Source organism: Misgurnus anguillicaudatus, chromosome 6 (genome assembly GCF_027580225.2).
Source record: "Misgurnus anguillicaudatus chromosome 6, ASM2758022v2, whole genome shotgun sequence".
In the NCBI taxonomy this organism is placed as follows: Eukaryota; Metazoa; Chordata; class Actinopteri; order Cypriniformes; family Cobitidae; genus Misgurnus; species Misgurnus anguillicaudatus.
In genome coordinates this window covers 3,529,982-3,546,874 of record NC_073342.2, presented here as the reverse complement: position 1 = coordinate 3,546,874, position 16,893 = coordinate 3,529,982, and the positions used below count along the sequence as shown (strand labels likewise).

At 36.2% G+C, this 16,893-nt stretch overlaps 1 protein-coding gene across 1 annotated transcript; it reads left to right on the top strand.

Annotated features, from left to right (window-relative positions):
- The first annotated feature begins 1,615 nt into the window (after positions 1-1,615).
- On the top strand, positions 1,616-13,761 carry LOC129434403 (NACHT, LRR and PYD domains-containing protein 12). Its single transcript, XM_055193346.2, has 14 exons — positions 1,616-1,741; positions 2,849-2,976; positions 3,061-3,168; positions 3,252-3,353; positions 3,953-4,051; positions 4,153-4,190; positions 4,295-6,086; positions 6,627-6,800; positions 7,142-7,315; positions 8,740-8,913; positions 9,000-9,173; positions 9,264-9,437; positions 9,962-10,135; positions 12,294-13,761. Exons 2-14 carry the CDS (start codon positions 2,933-2,935, stop codon positions 12,331-12,333), a joined length of 3,267 nt encoding a protein of 1,088 aa, XP_055049321.2. The 5' UTR covers positions 1,616-1,741; positions 2,849-2,932; the 3' UTR covers positions 12,334-13,761.
- The last annotated feature ends 3,132 nt before the right edge of the window (positions 13,762-16,893 follow it).

Below are 16,893 nucleotides of genomic sequence, written 5' to 3'. Positions count from 1 at the left end.
TCAAAATGAGATTCATTTTTTAAACATTATTTACACGCTGTATGTTTGTTCTGTCTCCAAAGAGCAATCATTTTTATGATTTTACTAATTAAAAAAGTGACTATGGAAGTTATTAGATGTATCAGAATTCATAAAAAAATAATGACAATACTCTAGTTGACTTGTTTTGATTACATTCGTAGCAAATATTAATTATATATTTTTTTTAAATAAAGTTAATAAAAAAAAAACGAATATTGTTGCAGATAAAGATAAAACGTAGGTTTTGAAGTCCACACATTAAATTGTCTGTTTGTTCAGAAAGTTAAAATGCACCCATTTCATTGCTAACAAAACAACGTTATTTTGTGTATTTGGTATAATACAATGTGTTCGCGTGGTTTATGGTTAAAAAACACATTGTTTCCACATACCTTACATTTTTGTAGCTCCAGATATATTGCTTTCCTAAAACACATTGATTTTGTACAACACTCATCGATCTGAAAAGCGCTGTGTCCCTGAATAGCCAGCTAATCTGTACGTTGTGATTGGCCTGAATACCTCTGACGTCAGCCGGAAATGTGATGCTCCTTACCATGTTTGAAAGATTTGGTCACAATGCTAACAGGTGTTAACTTGTGAGTCCAAGCGGGAGGAATTATGATAATGTCGGTCTTGTCTACGTCAACAGGCCCAGCAAGTAAACTGTTGCCTAATCCGTGTGTTTGTTGTAGTCCAAGAAAAGAGATTTACGTTGGAAGGCGTCATTGTTTACTTTGGGGTTTGTAACTTTTGCATATCGTTAACATGTACTAGTTGCTCTTTAAATGCTTGCTATATAAGATTGTGTGTGTTGGTGCTGTTTTTTAGATTCGACACTAGTTTTATCTAAACTAACAAATTTTATTTTTCAGAAGAGGATATCTTTCAATGTAGAAACAATGTGTGTGTCATGGTAGATTCTTCTTACCTTTGCTTGCCACAAGAGGGTTCCACAAGGCTCCATCTTGGGACCAATTTTATTTTCACTCTTTATCAATGATTTATCTGGAGTATGTAAAGATGTAAATGTTCAGATGTATGCAGATGAAGAAGTAATTTTTAGCTAATATTTTTGAAAAGTTTTGACTTCTGCTATGACCAATGTTCAGAAATGGTTTACTAGATCAGGTTTATTATTAAACACGCACAAAAAAACTGTATGTTAAAGAGTTTATGTATCTCAGGGTAACTTTGGATTCATCTTTAACTTTTTAACGCCATGTTAAAAAGCTGCCTAATATTGTAAAATGTAACTTAAAAAAATAGATACATTATGCTGTTTTTGACAGTATGTGCTGTTAGGTTATATTTACATTCAATTTCTCATGTGAAGTAGTTTTTCAATAGTTGGTCACCTGTAAGTGCAACTTAAGAGAGTACAATCATTGTATAAGAAGTGTAAGTGCTAGAGTGAATTCTTTAAGTGCTAGAGTGCTTTTGATATATTTCAATGCTTATTTAAAATATTTAAGTAGTTTTAACTTGCATGATTAATTGTGGACTGTAGCTTTAAAAAAAACTAGAATGATGCACTTATTGTTGTATTATTAATCTTGTAAATCTAGTAAAGCAGCATTCCTGTCATCATGAGAGGTGGAACAGAGAAGTGACAGACAAAATAATACTTGGAAACAGAAAGCAGCGAATGGTTTACTAAAATATTGCTCAAATGTTTTCATTTTGATTAAGTACTATTGGGAATCTGTCTTATGAAGAGGTAAGTAATACATTTTGATAATTGTTTATAAAATTCAAGTCAATTAAGTTTGAAATAATTTTAGCTAGTTTTTTTAGAACCTCAAAAGACTTGCGGGCCTTTGATTCATAACCAACCTTTGATCCAATATAATAAAGAATCGATGTGATTATACTTTATTATGAGATGTTTTTTATTTAAAACTTGTTTATAGGAAATCTTAAAGTTTTAAATCCAGTTACAAATTCGACCAACCCTAAGTATACACTCAATAGATGTGAATTAACAAGTTGTGACATATATGTTTATATATGCATGTACAGTTTTAAATAGTGGTTATGAGCATGCTTTTTGTATTTAAGTCTAAATACAGCCTCAAAAAAGTTTATTATTCACTTGATCTTAAGATTTAATTATTTATTAATAATAGACTGACAGATACGGTAGATATACAGTATATAATTCATATATTGTTTTAAACAATCATAAATTAGAAGTTTTTGCAAATGATTATACATTTAGGCCTCGATGTAAAGTCAGAAAACAAGAGTTAATTTTTCAACACCACACCACTCACAATTCTGGCACATTTCCAAAGACACACAAAGTTGATCTGCATTGCATAGCCATTGCTAAGATACTGCTTTGTCACAGTTTTGTAAGTAACACACTTACTTTTGTTAAGTATGGTCTAGAGATAACATCACTTAAGTTTTGTGGAAAGTGAGCACAGTTTGTAAGAGGATTATTACAGAAATCACATCTAGCATTTTTTAAAGTATTAAACCTTATCACTGTTCATCCAATGAGCATTAAAGTCACCATAAAACGGACTTAGCGATTGTACTCTTTTTTTTGTATTGTGACGTATATCTGAGTGAAACGACTTTTGAAATGAGAAAAATTGTAAGATCATAGGATATACAGATAATTTGTACCTCTAAGGTATTAATAAGCTCTTAGGTGCAAAGGTGTACTTTTCAAAAGGATAAAGCTTCAGTGACAACTATAGGGACATTTTTTAAAACTTTTTTTGTTCCAGACTTAAACGCATGTTTACGCTATCTTTTTGGACTTCAGTGCTTATTCACATCTGAAAAGTTTGCATGTCTACATCTGTTGTTGCAGGTTGAATGAAGCCTGTTCGAAGCATGATATCTCTACAATAAATCTTACACACCTGGAGCCATAAACAGTAATTATAACACAGAAATGAATGAGAACACAGGAATCAGCGTTGAACTGATTGATTTAAGGTTGCTAATGTTTCATGTTTAAAAAATATTAAGTTGTGCATTATCTGCTTACTTGAACTCATTTTATTTTACTTTATTTTTAAGTTTGAAAAAGCCATACAGGCGTGCTTCACCTGGGCAAAGTCATGTGTCGCTGGGACAAGGGTCTATTACTACACCAGTAAATTTTATGGAGGAAACTTCTCCTCACAGGTGACACCAGAGACACCAACATTGATAAACATGATGAACACTGTTGAAATCATGTATTAATTTAAACTTTCTTATTATTTTAGGTCAATTCAGCATGAGGACTCAAACGTCACTTCTCGTCTGTCCATGAATACTGTTCGGTCGATAAGCCCTCCTCTGCACTTTAGGGATAAAACAGAATTACGGTATGTACACACTAGGGCTTAAACATCATAAAATTTGAATTAAAACAAAACTTAATATATGATAAATTAATGTATTTAATAAAATTGCAATTTCACAGCCCCCAGTTTGAGAACCACTGACCTATAGGGCCTTTCAGTGCATCTATTGCAAGCTGATGACTCCAAGAAAATGACAAATGTCTCTTGATCTACGGGAATATTTCAACATCATTGTATATTTTTGCATTAACATGAACTATAACTCAAAATCAGAAGAAGAAAAAAGCTTTTTTAGAAGTTTCGATGCATACAACACATGCCGATGTCAGATGAAACAATTTGCTAGTATTTGCGGTCATCTAATGTTAGCAAACCCATCCCTTCCTCAATTTTTTAACCAAATCCACCTTGTTGCTTAATATACTATAATATAAGGGATTTGCTATTAGAAGCAACAGAAAGGCCTCTGAAATGTAAACTCTGTAGGGTCTTGCGGGACCATGCTTTAGCCCTGGTTAACAGTGTCAAGATAATACTGTGTTAGGATGAAATACTTAAGAATATTTCTATTACTGATCACAAAGCTGAATCGATTTATTTGTATTTGTTTACCTTTTAAGTGAACAGCCATCTGTTTATCCGCTAAATGTGAATCATTTTGCCTCATGGAACATAATACCACCCAATTTTCAAGAGGAACCACATCCTGATGACCTAAGGTAAACATAAGTAGTTATAATAACAACATACACAATACCCACCAACTTCAGGATCATACACAGTTTACCGCACTGACATACTGTATGTATTTGTCTTTCAGAAGTCTGCAGATGGGATTAAGCTCAAGGATTTTAAATGGTATGCCCATCAAATAATCATATTTTTATTATATTCCAGTACCATTATTAAAGAACTCAACAACCACGACTAATTTTTTTTCTAACCGATATTAAACTTCACAGAGGACCTGATGTGGACAATTCAATTCAAGCAGACGTTGAAGAACAGATATCAGTGTATATTCGAGGGAAACGAAGAGCACAGCAACCCCACTCTGCTCAACAACGTCTACACTGAGCTCTTCATCACTGACATCGGAAGTTGTGACAATAGCGAACACGAGATCAGACAGATCGAGACAATATCTAAACATCCGATCATATGGGACACACCAATCAAAGTTAACGATGTCTTTAAAGCATTTCCCGGATCTACCAAACCAGTCCGAACTGTGCTCACAAAGGGAATTGCTGGCATTGGGAAAACCGTGTCTGTGCAGAAGTTCACACTGGACTGGGCTGAAGATAAATCCAACCAGGACATCCACATGATATTTCCACTTCCATTCCGCGAGTTGAATAGATTTAAAGAAAGTAAGGTTACTCTCATCCACATTCTCCAGCAGCTCTACCATCTCGAGATCGAAGCGGACGTGTTGAGCTCAGGCAAATACAGGATCATTTTTATCTTGGATGGACTTGACGAATGTCGATTTCCTCTAGACTTCCAGAAAAACAGAAGTTGCTCCAGAGTGACAGAAGCCATCTCAGTTAGTGCTTTACTGACAAACCTTATATGCAAGAACCTGCTTCCTTCTTCTCAGCTTTGGATAACCTCACGACCAGCTGCGGCCTGTCAAATACCACCTGACCTCATTGATCAAATGACCGAGGTAAGAGGTTTCACTGACTCCCAAAAGGAAGAATACTTTACCAAAAAGATAAGCGATCCAAACATGTCACTCAGGATCATCTCGCACTTGAAGTCATCGAGAATCCTTCACGTCATGTGCCACATCCCGGTGTTTTGTTGGATATCGGCTACGGTTCTTGAAAGGATATTTGGTGAATCAGAGGGTCGAGAAATCCCCAAGACGCTCACGCAAATGTACACGCACTTCCTGATTTTCCAGATTAAGCAAAGGAGTCACAAATACGACGGGAATTACAAGGGAGATGTGAACTGGGATAGCCAGAGCATGTTGTTGCTTGGAAAACTGGCATTTCAACAGCTTGAAAAGGGTAATTTACTTTTTTATGAGGGCGATCTAAGAGAATGTGGGGTTGATCTCGACGTCGCCTCCGTGTATTCTGGAGTCTGCACACAGATCTTCAAAGAAGAGACAGGACTACACCAGCAGAGGATGTTCAGTTTCATCCACGCCAGTATCCAGGAGTTTTTAGCTGCGTTATACGCCTTCCTTATGTTCGTCAACAGCCAGCAAAACGTCCTCAGTCATACGACAAATGCAAAAATTGCAATTGCTTTTAACAAACCTTCAATGCATGAATTTCTCAAGTATGCAGTGGAAAAGGCTCTGGCAAGTGACAATGGACACTTGGACCTTTTCCTCCGTTTTTTGCTGGGACTTTCCCATGCTTCCAATCAGACCCTTCTCCAACTACTGCTAACTGAGACTTGGAGTGATCCTGAAGGTGGCAGGAAAACTCTCCAATACATCAAGGAAAAGATTAGGGATCAGTCTTCAGCAGAGAAAGCAATTAGTCTCTTTCACTGTCTTAGTGAACTGAAGGATGAATCCCTGGTAGAAGAAGTGCAGGACTACTTAGGTTCAGGTGGCTTTAAAGGTGGAAAGCTGTCTCCTTCACACTGCTCCGCTTTGGCCTACACATTGTTGATGTCTGACGAAGAACTTGATGTGTTCAACCTGACTAAATGTATTAATCCGAGTATGATCTCAAATGAGGGAATGCTGAGACTCCTGCCAGTGATCAAAGCATCCAGACTGGCTTTGTAAGTACCTCAGAGGGTTGTTTAGCCAGAAACACACTTTACGCAGGTATGAAAATGTGAATGCTTGCCGACAAAAGTCAAGTGCATGGTCTTGCTTTACATACTTGGCATGCACATTTGCGTTGCTATGGTGATAACAGACCTCACTGCACAAGGGATCAATAGAGTTGCTTTCATTTGTCTTTGCAATTAAATCTAGTGTTATTATTCAGGTTAATAGCTTTTGCTTAACTAGCAGTATGGCTAATAAGCTCAGCAACTACCGTCCCATGATGGCAGCTAATCTAATGTGAAAAATAATTAAGTTTATCCTTCTTTCACCAGCATAGTTTTCCCCCGCACCAATGTTAAGAATGTCATACTTGACAAACATTTTGGAACTCAACAACACATAAAGCCAGGCTTGCATAACTCGAAGCATTGGCATTTGTGAACCTGCATAGAGTATGTGCCAGGCATGTGATGAACCTTATGATTTCGAGTGTCACTTAATGTAGTACAATGATTGCAGCTAATCATTCTGTGTGAATTATCCATCAGGCTAAGGTTATGTAATGTGACAGAGAAAGTCTGTGCAGGCCTGAGCTCTGTTCTCAGCTCAAGTCATTCATGTCTGAGAGAGCTAGATTTGAGCTCCAGCAATCTTAAAGATTCAGGATTACGTCATCTTGCTGTTGGACTGGGGAATCCCCAGTGCAAGCTAGAGATTTTAAGGTAGGAGCAGCTCAAATTCATTTCTTAAATAAATTAACATTGCAATTTCTGAGCAATTCACATATTTTACAAGGTGGTTAATTCGAATTAATTTATACGACCACATTCATGCGTTTTTGTGCGATTTGCTTTCACTCTTGCGACGTTAAGGTTAGGGGTGGGGTTTTGTTACTTTTTTATGATAATCAAACGTTTTTATACGATTCAGTTTGAACAAATTAGCCAACTCGTAAAATACGTACACATTCCCATGAGATTAGGCTGGAAATGTATAGTAATGAACTGGTATTGCAATAACTTTTTATGAGCTTGCTTGCAATTTTTCTTCTCTATGGATGTAGAGTTTTTAATTGTAGCATTGGTGAGGATGGCTGTGCCTCTTTGGCCTCTGCTCTGAGGTCAAACCCATCTTACTTAAGGGAACTTGATTTATCACACAACCAACCTCATGATTCAGGTGTGAAAATTCTTTCTGATGTGCTGACAAACTCAACCTGTATACTGGAAACACTCAGGTAGGTCCCACAATTTTCTATACATAAAGTGCTGACACTAACTTGAAAATGTTAATAGTTTTCTTACTACCTAAAATAATTTAAAATGTAGATGTTTTTGACATGATATAGCCCAGCAGGCATTTCAATGTTGATTCATCGTTTAAACAAGAACTGACATTATTTCAACCATATTTCAACATATAAACAAGAACTGACATTTGTTTTAACATATTTCAATGTTGAAACAAGAACGGACATAATTTCAACCATATTTCAACATTGAAACAAGAGCACACATTATTTCAACCATATTTCAACATATAAACAAGAACTGACATTTTTATTTCAATGTTGAAACAAGAACGGACATAATTTCAACCATATTTCAACATTGAAACAAGAACTCACATTATTTCAACCATATTTCAACATATAAACAAGAACTGACATTTTTATTTCAATGTTGAAACAAGAACTGACATTATTTCAACCATATTTTAACATTGAAACAAGAACTTGCATTATTTCAATCATATTTCATTGTTGAAACAAGAACTGACATTATTTCAACCATATTTCAACGTTGAAACAAGAACTGACATTATTTCAACCATATTTCTACATATAAACAAGAACTGACATTTTTATTTCAATGTTGAAACAAGAACTAAAATTAGTTCAACCATATTTCAACGTTGAAACAAGAACTGACATTATTTCAACCATATTTCAACGTTGAAACAAGAACGGACATTATCTCAACCATATTTCAACGTTGAAACAAGAACTGACATTATTTCAACAATATTTCAATGGTGAAACAAGAACTGACATTATCTCAACCATATTACAACGTTGAAGGTCGGTCATATGCCTGCCGGGAGACATACCGTTTTTTTATAATTTTTTCATCCCAGTGAAACTTTAAAAAAGAGCTGCAGGGATGATGTATTTTTGTAATCAAAACCCAAAACAAGTTTGCCTTTTAGCACCGGTGCTCTTGTCCCAAATTCAATAGTTTTTTTGAATGGGGTATTGGTAAACATTTTAAATCTTGAGTTAACACAAACATATGATATTTCACGCTTAATTCTACAACATAAAACACACCACAACACACGTGAGTTTTTATGTGTGATAAAAAGGGTAGTTCATAAAACTTTGGTACATGTTGTCTGGAACTTTAAACATCATGAAAATGTCAAAAACAACATTTTTGCAATAAAAAAATAAATAATGCTTGCAGATCTCTTATATCACATACAGGTAAATAAAACCAGCTGACAGCATTACCCTGAATTTTAATTATTACAGTTATAAAATTATGTAGCATTACAATGTATAGAGTTATATACAAGAGTTTGTTTTTATATAAAACTACAGTACTGTAATGAGTTTGTACTGTTCTTTTATGTGTGAATAAACTGAAAATTGTTTTCTAGGTTTATGGGTTGTGAACTGACCAAGAAAAGCTGTGCGGCATTGGCCCAAGTGCTTCAGTCCTCCTGTTCCAGCCTGAAAAATCTGGACTTAAATCTGAATAGTCTTGAGGATTCAGGTGTGAAGATGCTTTGTGCTGGTTTGAAGAGTCCTCAGTGTAAGCTTCAGACGCTGAGGTAACAGAATAAACCCACAACCCACATGGCAATAGTATGATTCTGATAGGTCTAAAGTTTACATTTGTCTCGTTTTACTTTGCTAGTCTCTCAGACTGTGGAATTACAGCCGCTGGATGTCCAATACTGGCATCTGCGTTACAGTCGAACCCATCACATCTGACAGTGCTGGACCTTAGCCTCAATAACCTTACAGATACAGGAGTGATGCACCTGCTTCCTTTGTTTAAAGATCCAAGTGTTAATCTAGAGAAATTATGGTAACAGGACTCCAATTTGTTTATGAATGTAAATAAACACAAGTGCAAATTATGTTAAACTACAGGTCTGTATGTTTGTGCTTTGTTAAGGTTGAATAATTGTGATCTCACACAAAGAAGCTGTCAGATGATGAGTTGTGCAGACCAATCCAAATGTTCAAGTCTTAAAGAGCTAAACCTGAGTGCAAATGTGATAATGGACTCTGGTTTGGAGCAGCTCACAGTGGGATTATGTCATCTTCTATCGGGTCTGCAGTCACTAAGGTAATAGTTTATTTAAAGTTACAAGTAATGCAAAAAAGAAAAGATGTCATTTAATTGAAAAGGAAAGCGTAATATGGATTGCGTAGATACAAAATGGACATAAACACCTTACAAATGTCAAACTGTTGTGTTGTACTCCATGTTTTCTGAAGCCACATGATACAGTACCTTTGTGTGATGAACATGTTGAAATTTGTATTGTTATTTACTGCTAAACGTCCCCTCTGCCAAAGACATTGAATAAAAACAATCATAGCCTTCAATGCATTGCCTTTTATGTACAGGACAAATAGAGCCAAATAAATCTAGAAGTTGTGTAAGTCATGAATCTTTTAAATCCCTCATATAGGTTGCAAATTCAAATATGGTGCAACACATCTGTACCTGCTAGATTTAAGAAATTCAAGAGCTATTTTTAAATTAAACTGTTAATTTTCATATTAAGAAGCACCCACAATTTATCCAGCACACAGACTACCTGAGACCATACACGTCTAATTCTGATATAATGACATCTCTTGCAGTTTAACCTACTGTAGTATTACAGAAAATGGCTGCACTTCTCTGGCATCGGCTTTAAGATCAAACCAGTCACAGCTAAGAGATCTGGATCTTAGAGGAAACAGACTTTCAGATTCAGGGATTAAACTACTTTCAGATCTGCTGGAGGATCCAAACTGTAAACTAGAAAAACTGGAGTAAGTACATTTACATGTGGTACAGTTACTAATAAAGACATACATTTATCAACGTTCAACATTATTTAAACCATCAGTCAGTATCAGATTAAAGGGATAGTTCACCCAAAAATAATTTTTTAATTAATAAGTTTATTTACCCATCCTCATGTCATCTGGTATGTTGGTGACATTTTTTTCTTCAGTAGAACAATAAAGAAGATATTTTGCAGAACCAGCAGTGCTCTGTGATTCATATAATACATTATTTTCAACATTATTAGCGTAAATGTAGAGCCTCTGCCAAACATGAGTGTGAGAGTGTCCTGTTAGGGCATTAGAAGTGTACGTAAGGAGGTCTTCTCTATGGAGAAGATCTGACAACTCTTGGTTTGCTTTGAAGCCTTAAATAGGGTCCTCAAAAGGGAACATCTCTGAGATACGGGAACCTATGTAATGTAACCTCATTGCCATAACCAGCCCCGCCGCTCCCATTACGCGCATCACGCGCTGTGCGTAGGGCATCAAGTTCTGAGGGGGCACCAAAAATAATAGCTTAATGAAAAAATAAATATAATGCTGATATTATTTCATTAGACTATAGAAATATTATTAGTCACTTGTTATCCATGTATTTTACAAAAAAGGGAGAACAAGATAATTTAATTGCTCTAGTCTAGAAAGTAGGCCCCCCAGCCTTTGATGGTCTGTTTCGGTTGATCGCGCGGGTGCCTGACGAAGTTTGACAGAGGCCTTTCTCAATCCGAAGGCTGCAGCCTCCAGAGCTCGCATTTCTAGGCTGGATACGTCATCAAAACTTTCTTATTTCGTATAATTAATTATTATAAAGTTGACTATTATTCTTAGTTAATCGTAAATTGTTGCGTATGACTTGCTAATGTAATGTTCAGTTAACTGAAATAAACTAGGCTTGATGACGTATGCAGCCTGCATATGCGACCTCACGCAGGCTGCAGCCTTCAGATTGAGAAACGGCCAGTCAGTAGGCAACTTTTGGAAATGGCCCCGAAAAGACAGCAGGAGTCAGGGTCGGAAAAAATAAAAAAGAAGAAACTGTGGGATGATGCCCGTGCATCACTTGCAGGTAAGTCCATCTAACTCTTTGCGCCTGTAGCGCTCGCTTCACTTTCCAGAAGCTGAAATGCGCTGTTTGCACCACCCTTTTATAACTTTATGGTTCTGTCACACTCGTGACATCATCACTCGCCTCCTATAAGACAGGCGAGTTTTACAGATTATTCAGATGTGCGAACAATTTGCCGTTGTTCTCAATTGGGTGTGCCTCATATGTCTTTAATCGCCCCCGGTGGCTGGCTGCAGTACAAGTCATAAACCCCGCCCTCTCCATTCAAACGAATGGGACTCTAAATAAAAAAAAATATTTACACTTCCAATACAATTTTCTGAAAGATGGTTTTGGTCCTTTAAGGTAGTTGTTATCACGCTGATATATGTTTAATTGTTCATAATTGTGATGTTTATTTTAGCTAGTCATTTGATGCCATAGAAACAGGGCGTGTCGTTATGATTTTTCAAGAATGGCGTGGTTGAATTGGGCGCACGAGCGCTTGGGTGGACGTTTGATACCGCGGCTCCGCCTTCTGCTCCACGGACGATTCCTTCTGCGAAGGCTTTGGCTCCAAACTGATGTTTTTACGTAACATGGCGGCAACCATGCTGCCCTGCAAAGGCTAAGTGCAGTAACTATGCAAACACTGAAACTGAAAAAAATGCCCTTAAAGTTTTTTACACCAGCCAGTCAAACATGTTACTGCAATTTTGGCACACATGTTTCTCTGAAATGCGACAAAATTGAACCAGGAGACTTTGTCACAAGACACAACAGATTTTGACCAATTGCGTAGTTACTGCCTTTGGTTTTGTAGAGCAGCATGGTTGGACATTTTTAGCTTAAATTCAATACAATACGTCGCGTCGTCCATCTTTTTTTTTTTACAGTTTATGTTATCAATAGTGTCATTTTTATGATTATGATTGTTCCCTATCTCAGGGACGTTCTTAATGATGCAAAATAAATTTTTACTCTTTGAGTTTGAGGTAAAATATGATCGAGACATCTTAACAACAAATTTTATGCGATTTGTGTGTAATATCTGAATAAATGCTTGATAAGGATTTTTTACTCTGTACCTCACAGATTATATCCCCTCATCAGGTGTGATGACAAAGAGGCCTAAATTAGAGAACACATTGTAGAAAAAGCTGGATTAATGGAAAATTGACTGACTTTCTCTCAGCACTGCTACAGCACAACAGTCACACCTGAAAGGAGGACAGAGACGTGAACAAGGTCTTTATGTCTTTATTTAAACCTATACAAGGAAAAGCCATCATGGAAACTTGGCAAGAGGTTTGAAACATCTGTCATACCTGTATGTGCGTGAGACTGAATTAAAGATATGCACAGAGTGTCTGAGCCATGAGTTGCCGGAATACAGAAAAATGAGGAAGAACAGGTTTACTGTTTTTTTTTAGCTGCAATAACTTTAGCAAAAATGTAATAGTCAATTCACTTCATTAATCAATTGCCCAAGTAATAAAACTACCCAGATACAACATTATAAAGTTCCCAGCAAGCAATTTTGTACTTCAAAGAGTACTAAACAATTTAGTCTGTCGGTGGAAATTTAACAGACGTCTAACCGTAGCTCCAACGTATAATGAAAACAAACACCTTGTAATCACTGTTGACTTTACTTACATGATGGGATATCATACATCTCAAGTTATTTTGGCAAAACTCAACATGTTACCAAATTTAAGTTTATTTTGGTAATAGTGGGTTACTCATTTATCAGGTCTGTAACGGCTATTGCTTGCTGGGTTATACAAAATGAAAATGATTTTTACAAAACTAAAAAAAATTTTTTTGCACATAGGCTACTGTAGATCACATAATTGTCATTAAGTCGTATGCCGTTTTACTGTATTGATATTTGAATCATCAGATTAAACAACTTCTGAAGTGTTTTATGACTGAATAAAAATGTAAAAACGATGTAAATCTCTATGTAAACAGCAGAGGGTGGTACAGTATCACTGTTATACCACATCCTAAAGATATCTGTGGAAATGTATTATTTTTTATGTATTATTTATGTATTATATGAGCAATTCCAGCATCGTGAATGTGACATTTGTGGTCTAAACTTGAAATATAATCAGAGAATGTGTTTAGTACCAATTTATTTAACCATCCGTTTATATTTTCCTAAATCTCTGATGATAGAGTCCAAGCACACAGAAAAATATCAGTCTATACTCATGTTTTCTGTTTCAGATGAGGGAAAATATATGCTTTATAAAGTTTTTGGGAGACAAAATACTTTGTAGGAAATCTGTAAATTAAAATGCACAAACCAAAAGCAATAATACTTAATATTTATTTTTTAAACCATTTTTGTGTGAGGAAGAAACAACATTATTATAATTCTGAAATTTGCATTTACTTAACTATGAAAAATAATTCAAACAATGCTTTAACAACTTTAACAGAGACTTTGCATAGGTATTTAAACCACCAAATATTGACATCTGAGATATAAGTATAGTTAAAAACTTTGGGGACGTCACTTTTCATAAAAAGGTTTACATTTGCATGGAATTGCCCATATGTATATGTATATGTATATGTATATGTATATGTATATGTATATGTATATGTATATGTATATGTATATAAAATGTTTCTTTAAGCATTAATGAAAATGATTTCTCACAATGCTGTCTGTTTTATTTAAGTTCATTTGTAATGATCAGATTTTTAATATTATGTAATAATATGTATTTAGAGAATAATGGAAAGAGTATGAACAATATTTATAAAACAAGATTTGGTGAACTAAAATAAACCGCTGTGTTATCAGTAACACTGTATTTAAGCAATATCGCTCGAGTAGGAGGCAATCACAGCCGTGATGATATAGAGCTATATCACACGACTCCGAGAGCGATATTGCTTTTATACAACAGTTCGACGGCACACGTTTGAAAAACGAAAACTAGAAAACAACAACGGAGTTATTTTAAAAGCCTCTTTGTTTGAGAACTACTTCTTCCGCCACGGATCTGAGAGCGGCCAGAATGACAGGAAACACTTTCGGCTGCTTTGAATCATCTCATATTAACTCAATGGACGGAAAAGCCGTTTCTTTATATTACCGTTTCTTGGTCACAAAGTGTAGTTTTAAGATTAGTTCAGTCGAGAATGTATCTGTATTATATTTAAATCTGCAGTCGATTAGTAAAGATAGCGCCTGTTTGAACGTTTGCTTAGTGAGATTCGGTTCGAATGAGAACCAAAGCATGAGCGGATGTCAGTGTTCACTCGCCCAGCTGACCACCGCCCTCTCTGGGCTACATCTCTGACAGGGATTCCCTGGCTCTCATGTTGGCCTTGTTTGTTTATGATCGTCAAAATGAGATCAAATCAGCAGTATTTGGTGTCATGATCAAACTATTACTTGTTTTTTATTCATATTTAGTGTCTTTTGTGTTGTTATTGTTTTGGCGCGAGGTAAAAGTGAATAAAACTACTGTATAATGTTACTATTGTGTTCCCATTTACTCTTAACGCGATACGAGCACTCGATTAGTATTAAACTTTGTTCTTGTCAGTACTATACAAAACGTTTTTTTATAAGTGTCAGAGAGATGTTTTTGCATGCTGCTTATAAATATACCAGTGGCGATATTCTCATAACATGTTTTAATAGTCACGTCACGATAAAGTAAATGATCAATGTCCACATTTAAAAGCTGCTGTGCTTACCTGCAGTTCCACGGTGTTTTCACGTTCTGATAAGAGATATAGCTCCAGAAAAAAATGAGTGTTTACATTCCTCTTTCCAAGTGTCCACACGATGTGACAAGTCATTAATCCCATTAAGTTTAACGTAACATCCAAGAGCGCTGCTCTTGGACGGAATAATAACTTCCGATTGGGATTCACAGACTGATTTACGAGCTATTGAACTAATGAGACAGACGGAGAGTGATTCAAAACAGCGCGTTTGTGTGTGTGTGCACGGTCTAAATGGGCGTGTCCAATGCCACTTTTGCTAATTTAACGACGGGAAAAATGGTTTGTGCGCCAAGCGCGCGGTCGAAGGGGTTGTTCATATTTCACTAATGAGTAATGGGTGTGTAACGTGCAATAAACCAATGAGAGTCTTATCTCTCATCCCCTTTAAAAGCCAGTTGCGCTGGCACTATGTCTAATCCCTATTTAGATGAATGACGGACTTTGTAAACTGAAAAACTAAGCCGAGGAAGAAGGCCCCCAGTTTAAGAATAATGTTAAAAAATTTGTTGTTTTCATTTTTATTGAATTTTTTTATTTTTTATTAAAACCTTTAAAAAAACGTTTTCTTCCAGTCATAGAAGTACGCATTGCAGGCTTTTAATTGCTGTAAATGTATTGATATGCTACATAATCATTGTAATCTCATAAAATAATTTGCAAATATGACGTGCGGAGAGCCGAAGCGTTTCAGCACTAGAACAGCGCCATGGGATTTTTACAAAGCATTACTAAAAAATGTTTCTCATCTCACCATATCCACAGGTACACAGTCATCATATACAATAAGTCTGTAAGGTAGCATTAAATTAAGAAATAGATGCATTTGATTAAAGCAAAGCATTTATTAACTTACCAGGCTACAGGTGAAGCAGCTGTTTGCGCCTTCTAGTGCTGCGTTTACACCAGCCACGGTAGAGGCGTGAAGCTCGAGTGATTTCAATGTTAAGTCAATGTGAAGACGTGTTGACATGCGTCTGGAGGTTTCTAGCGACGCGAATGAGTCATTTGCACGTCTAGTTCTTTCAATGGTGCTTTTTGTGCATTTTGCATTTGACGCGAATTTGTGGCTGACGCCCAAGTTGAAATATTTGAACTTTGCCGGAATTTTGCGCCGCGTTAACCAATCAGGAGCCTGCTTGCTGCTGTGGCGGCAGCCCTGCCTGGAGTCACTCATTCAACATGAAGGAAGGCGTGATATTGTCCATAAGCAGTATTTGAATGTGTGAATGCATTCAAACTGTCCAAGTGGCAAACTAGGCGTGGTAGATGTGATTTGCCGCCTAAAACGCGGTTGGTGTAAACGCAGCATAATGTCGGTCCTCATTTATGTCCAAGAGACTCAATAATAATCTTTTACATTCAGTCCTTTAATCTTACATATTTAAAAGCGTTTTTGTGCTGCTGTGCATTGATGTGTGTGTGATAAGCAAACCCGCGTTGTTGTCCAGTTTATAGGCGCATATTACTAATCTGCTCTTTAAATAAGAAAAAAACATATTGCGACATTGACTTGGTTTTTGTTGGTCAATGGCGTAGCCTATTTAAGTTGCCTCAAAATAGCAACGCGCCAACAATGCGCCTGAACACACCTCGTTTTCAGACCAGAACGCCCATGGGCGCAAAAGTGGGTGCAAATGCATTTGCTATTTAAACAACGTGGCGCAAAACATGAAAATTATCATTGTGCAAGGGTTGAAACTAGCAAAAGACACTTGCGTCGCTCATTGCACTGCATTGCACCAGGTGTATGCTAGAGCCCTTCATGTGTAATTTTAACACATTATTTGTCATTTTGTGTTAAAAGTAACACAAAATGTGTTGTTTCAATAATAATACAGAGATGGGTGGATTCTGGGACAAAGCATTTAGTGTTAACGCATACAGTAATGTGTTGTTTTTAACACATTCGTTTTAAGAGTGTACATTTAATGTC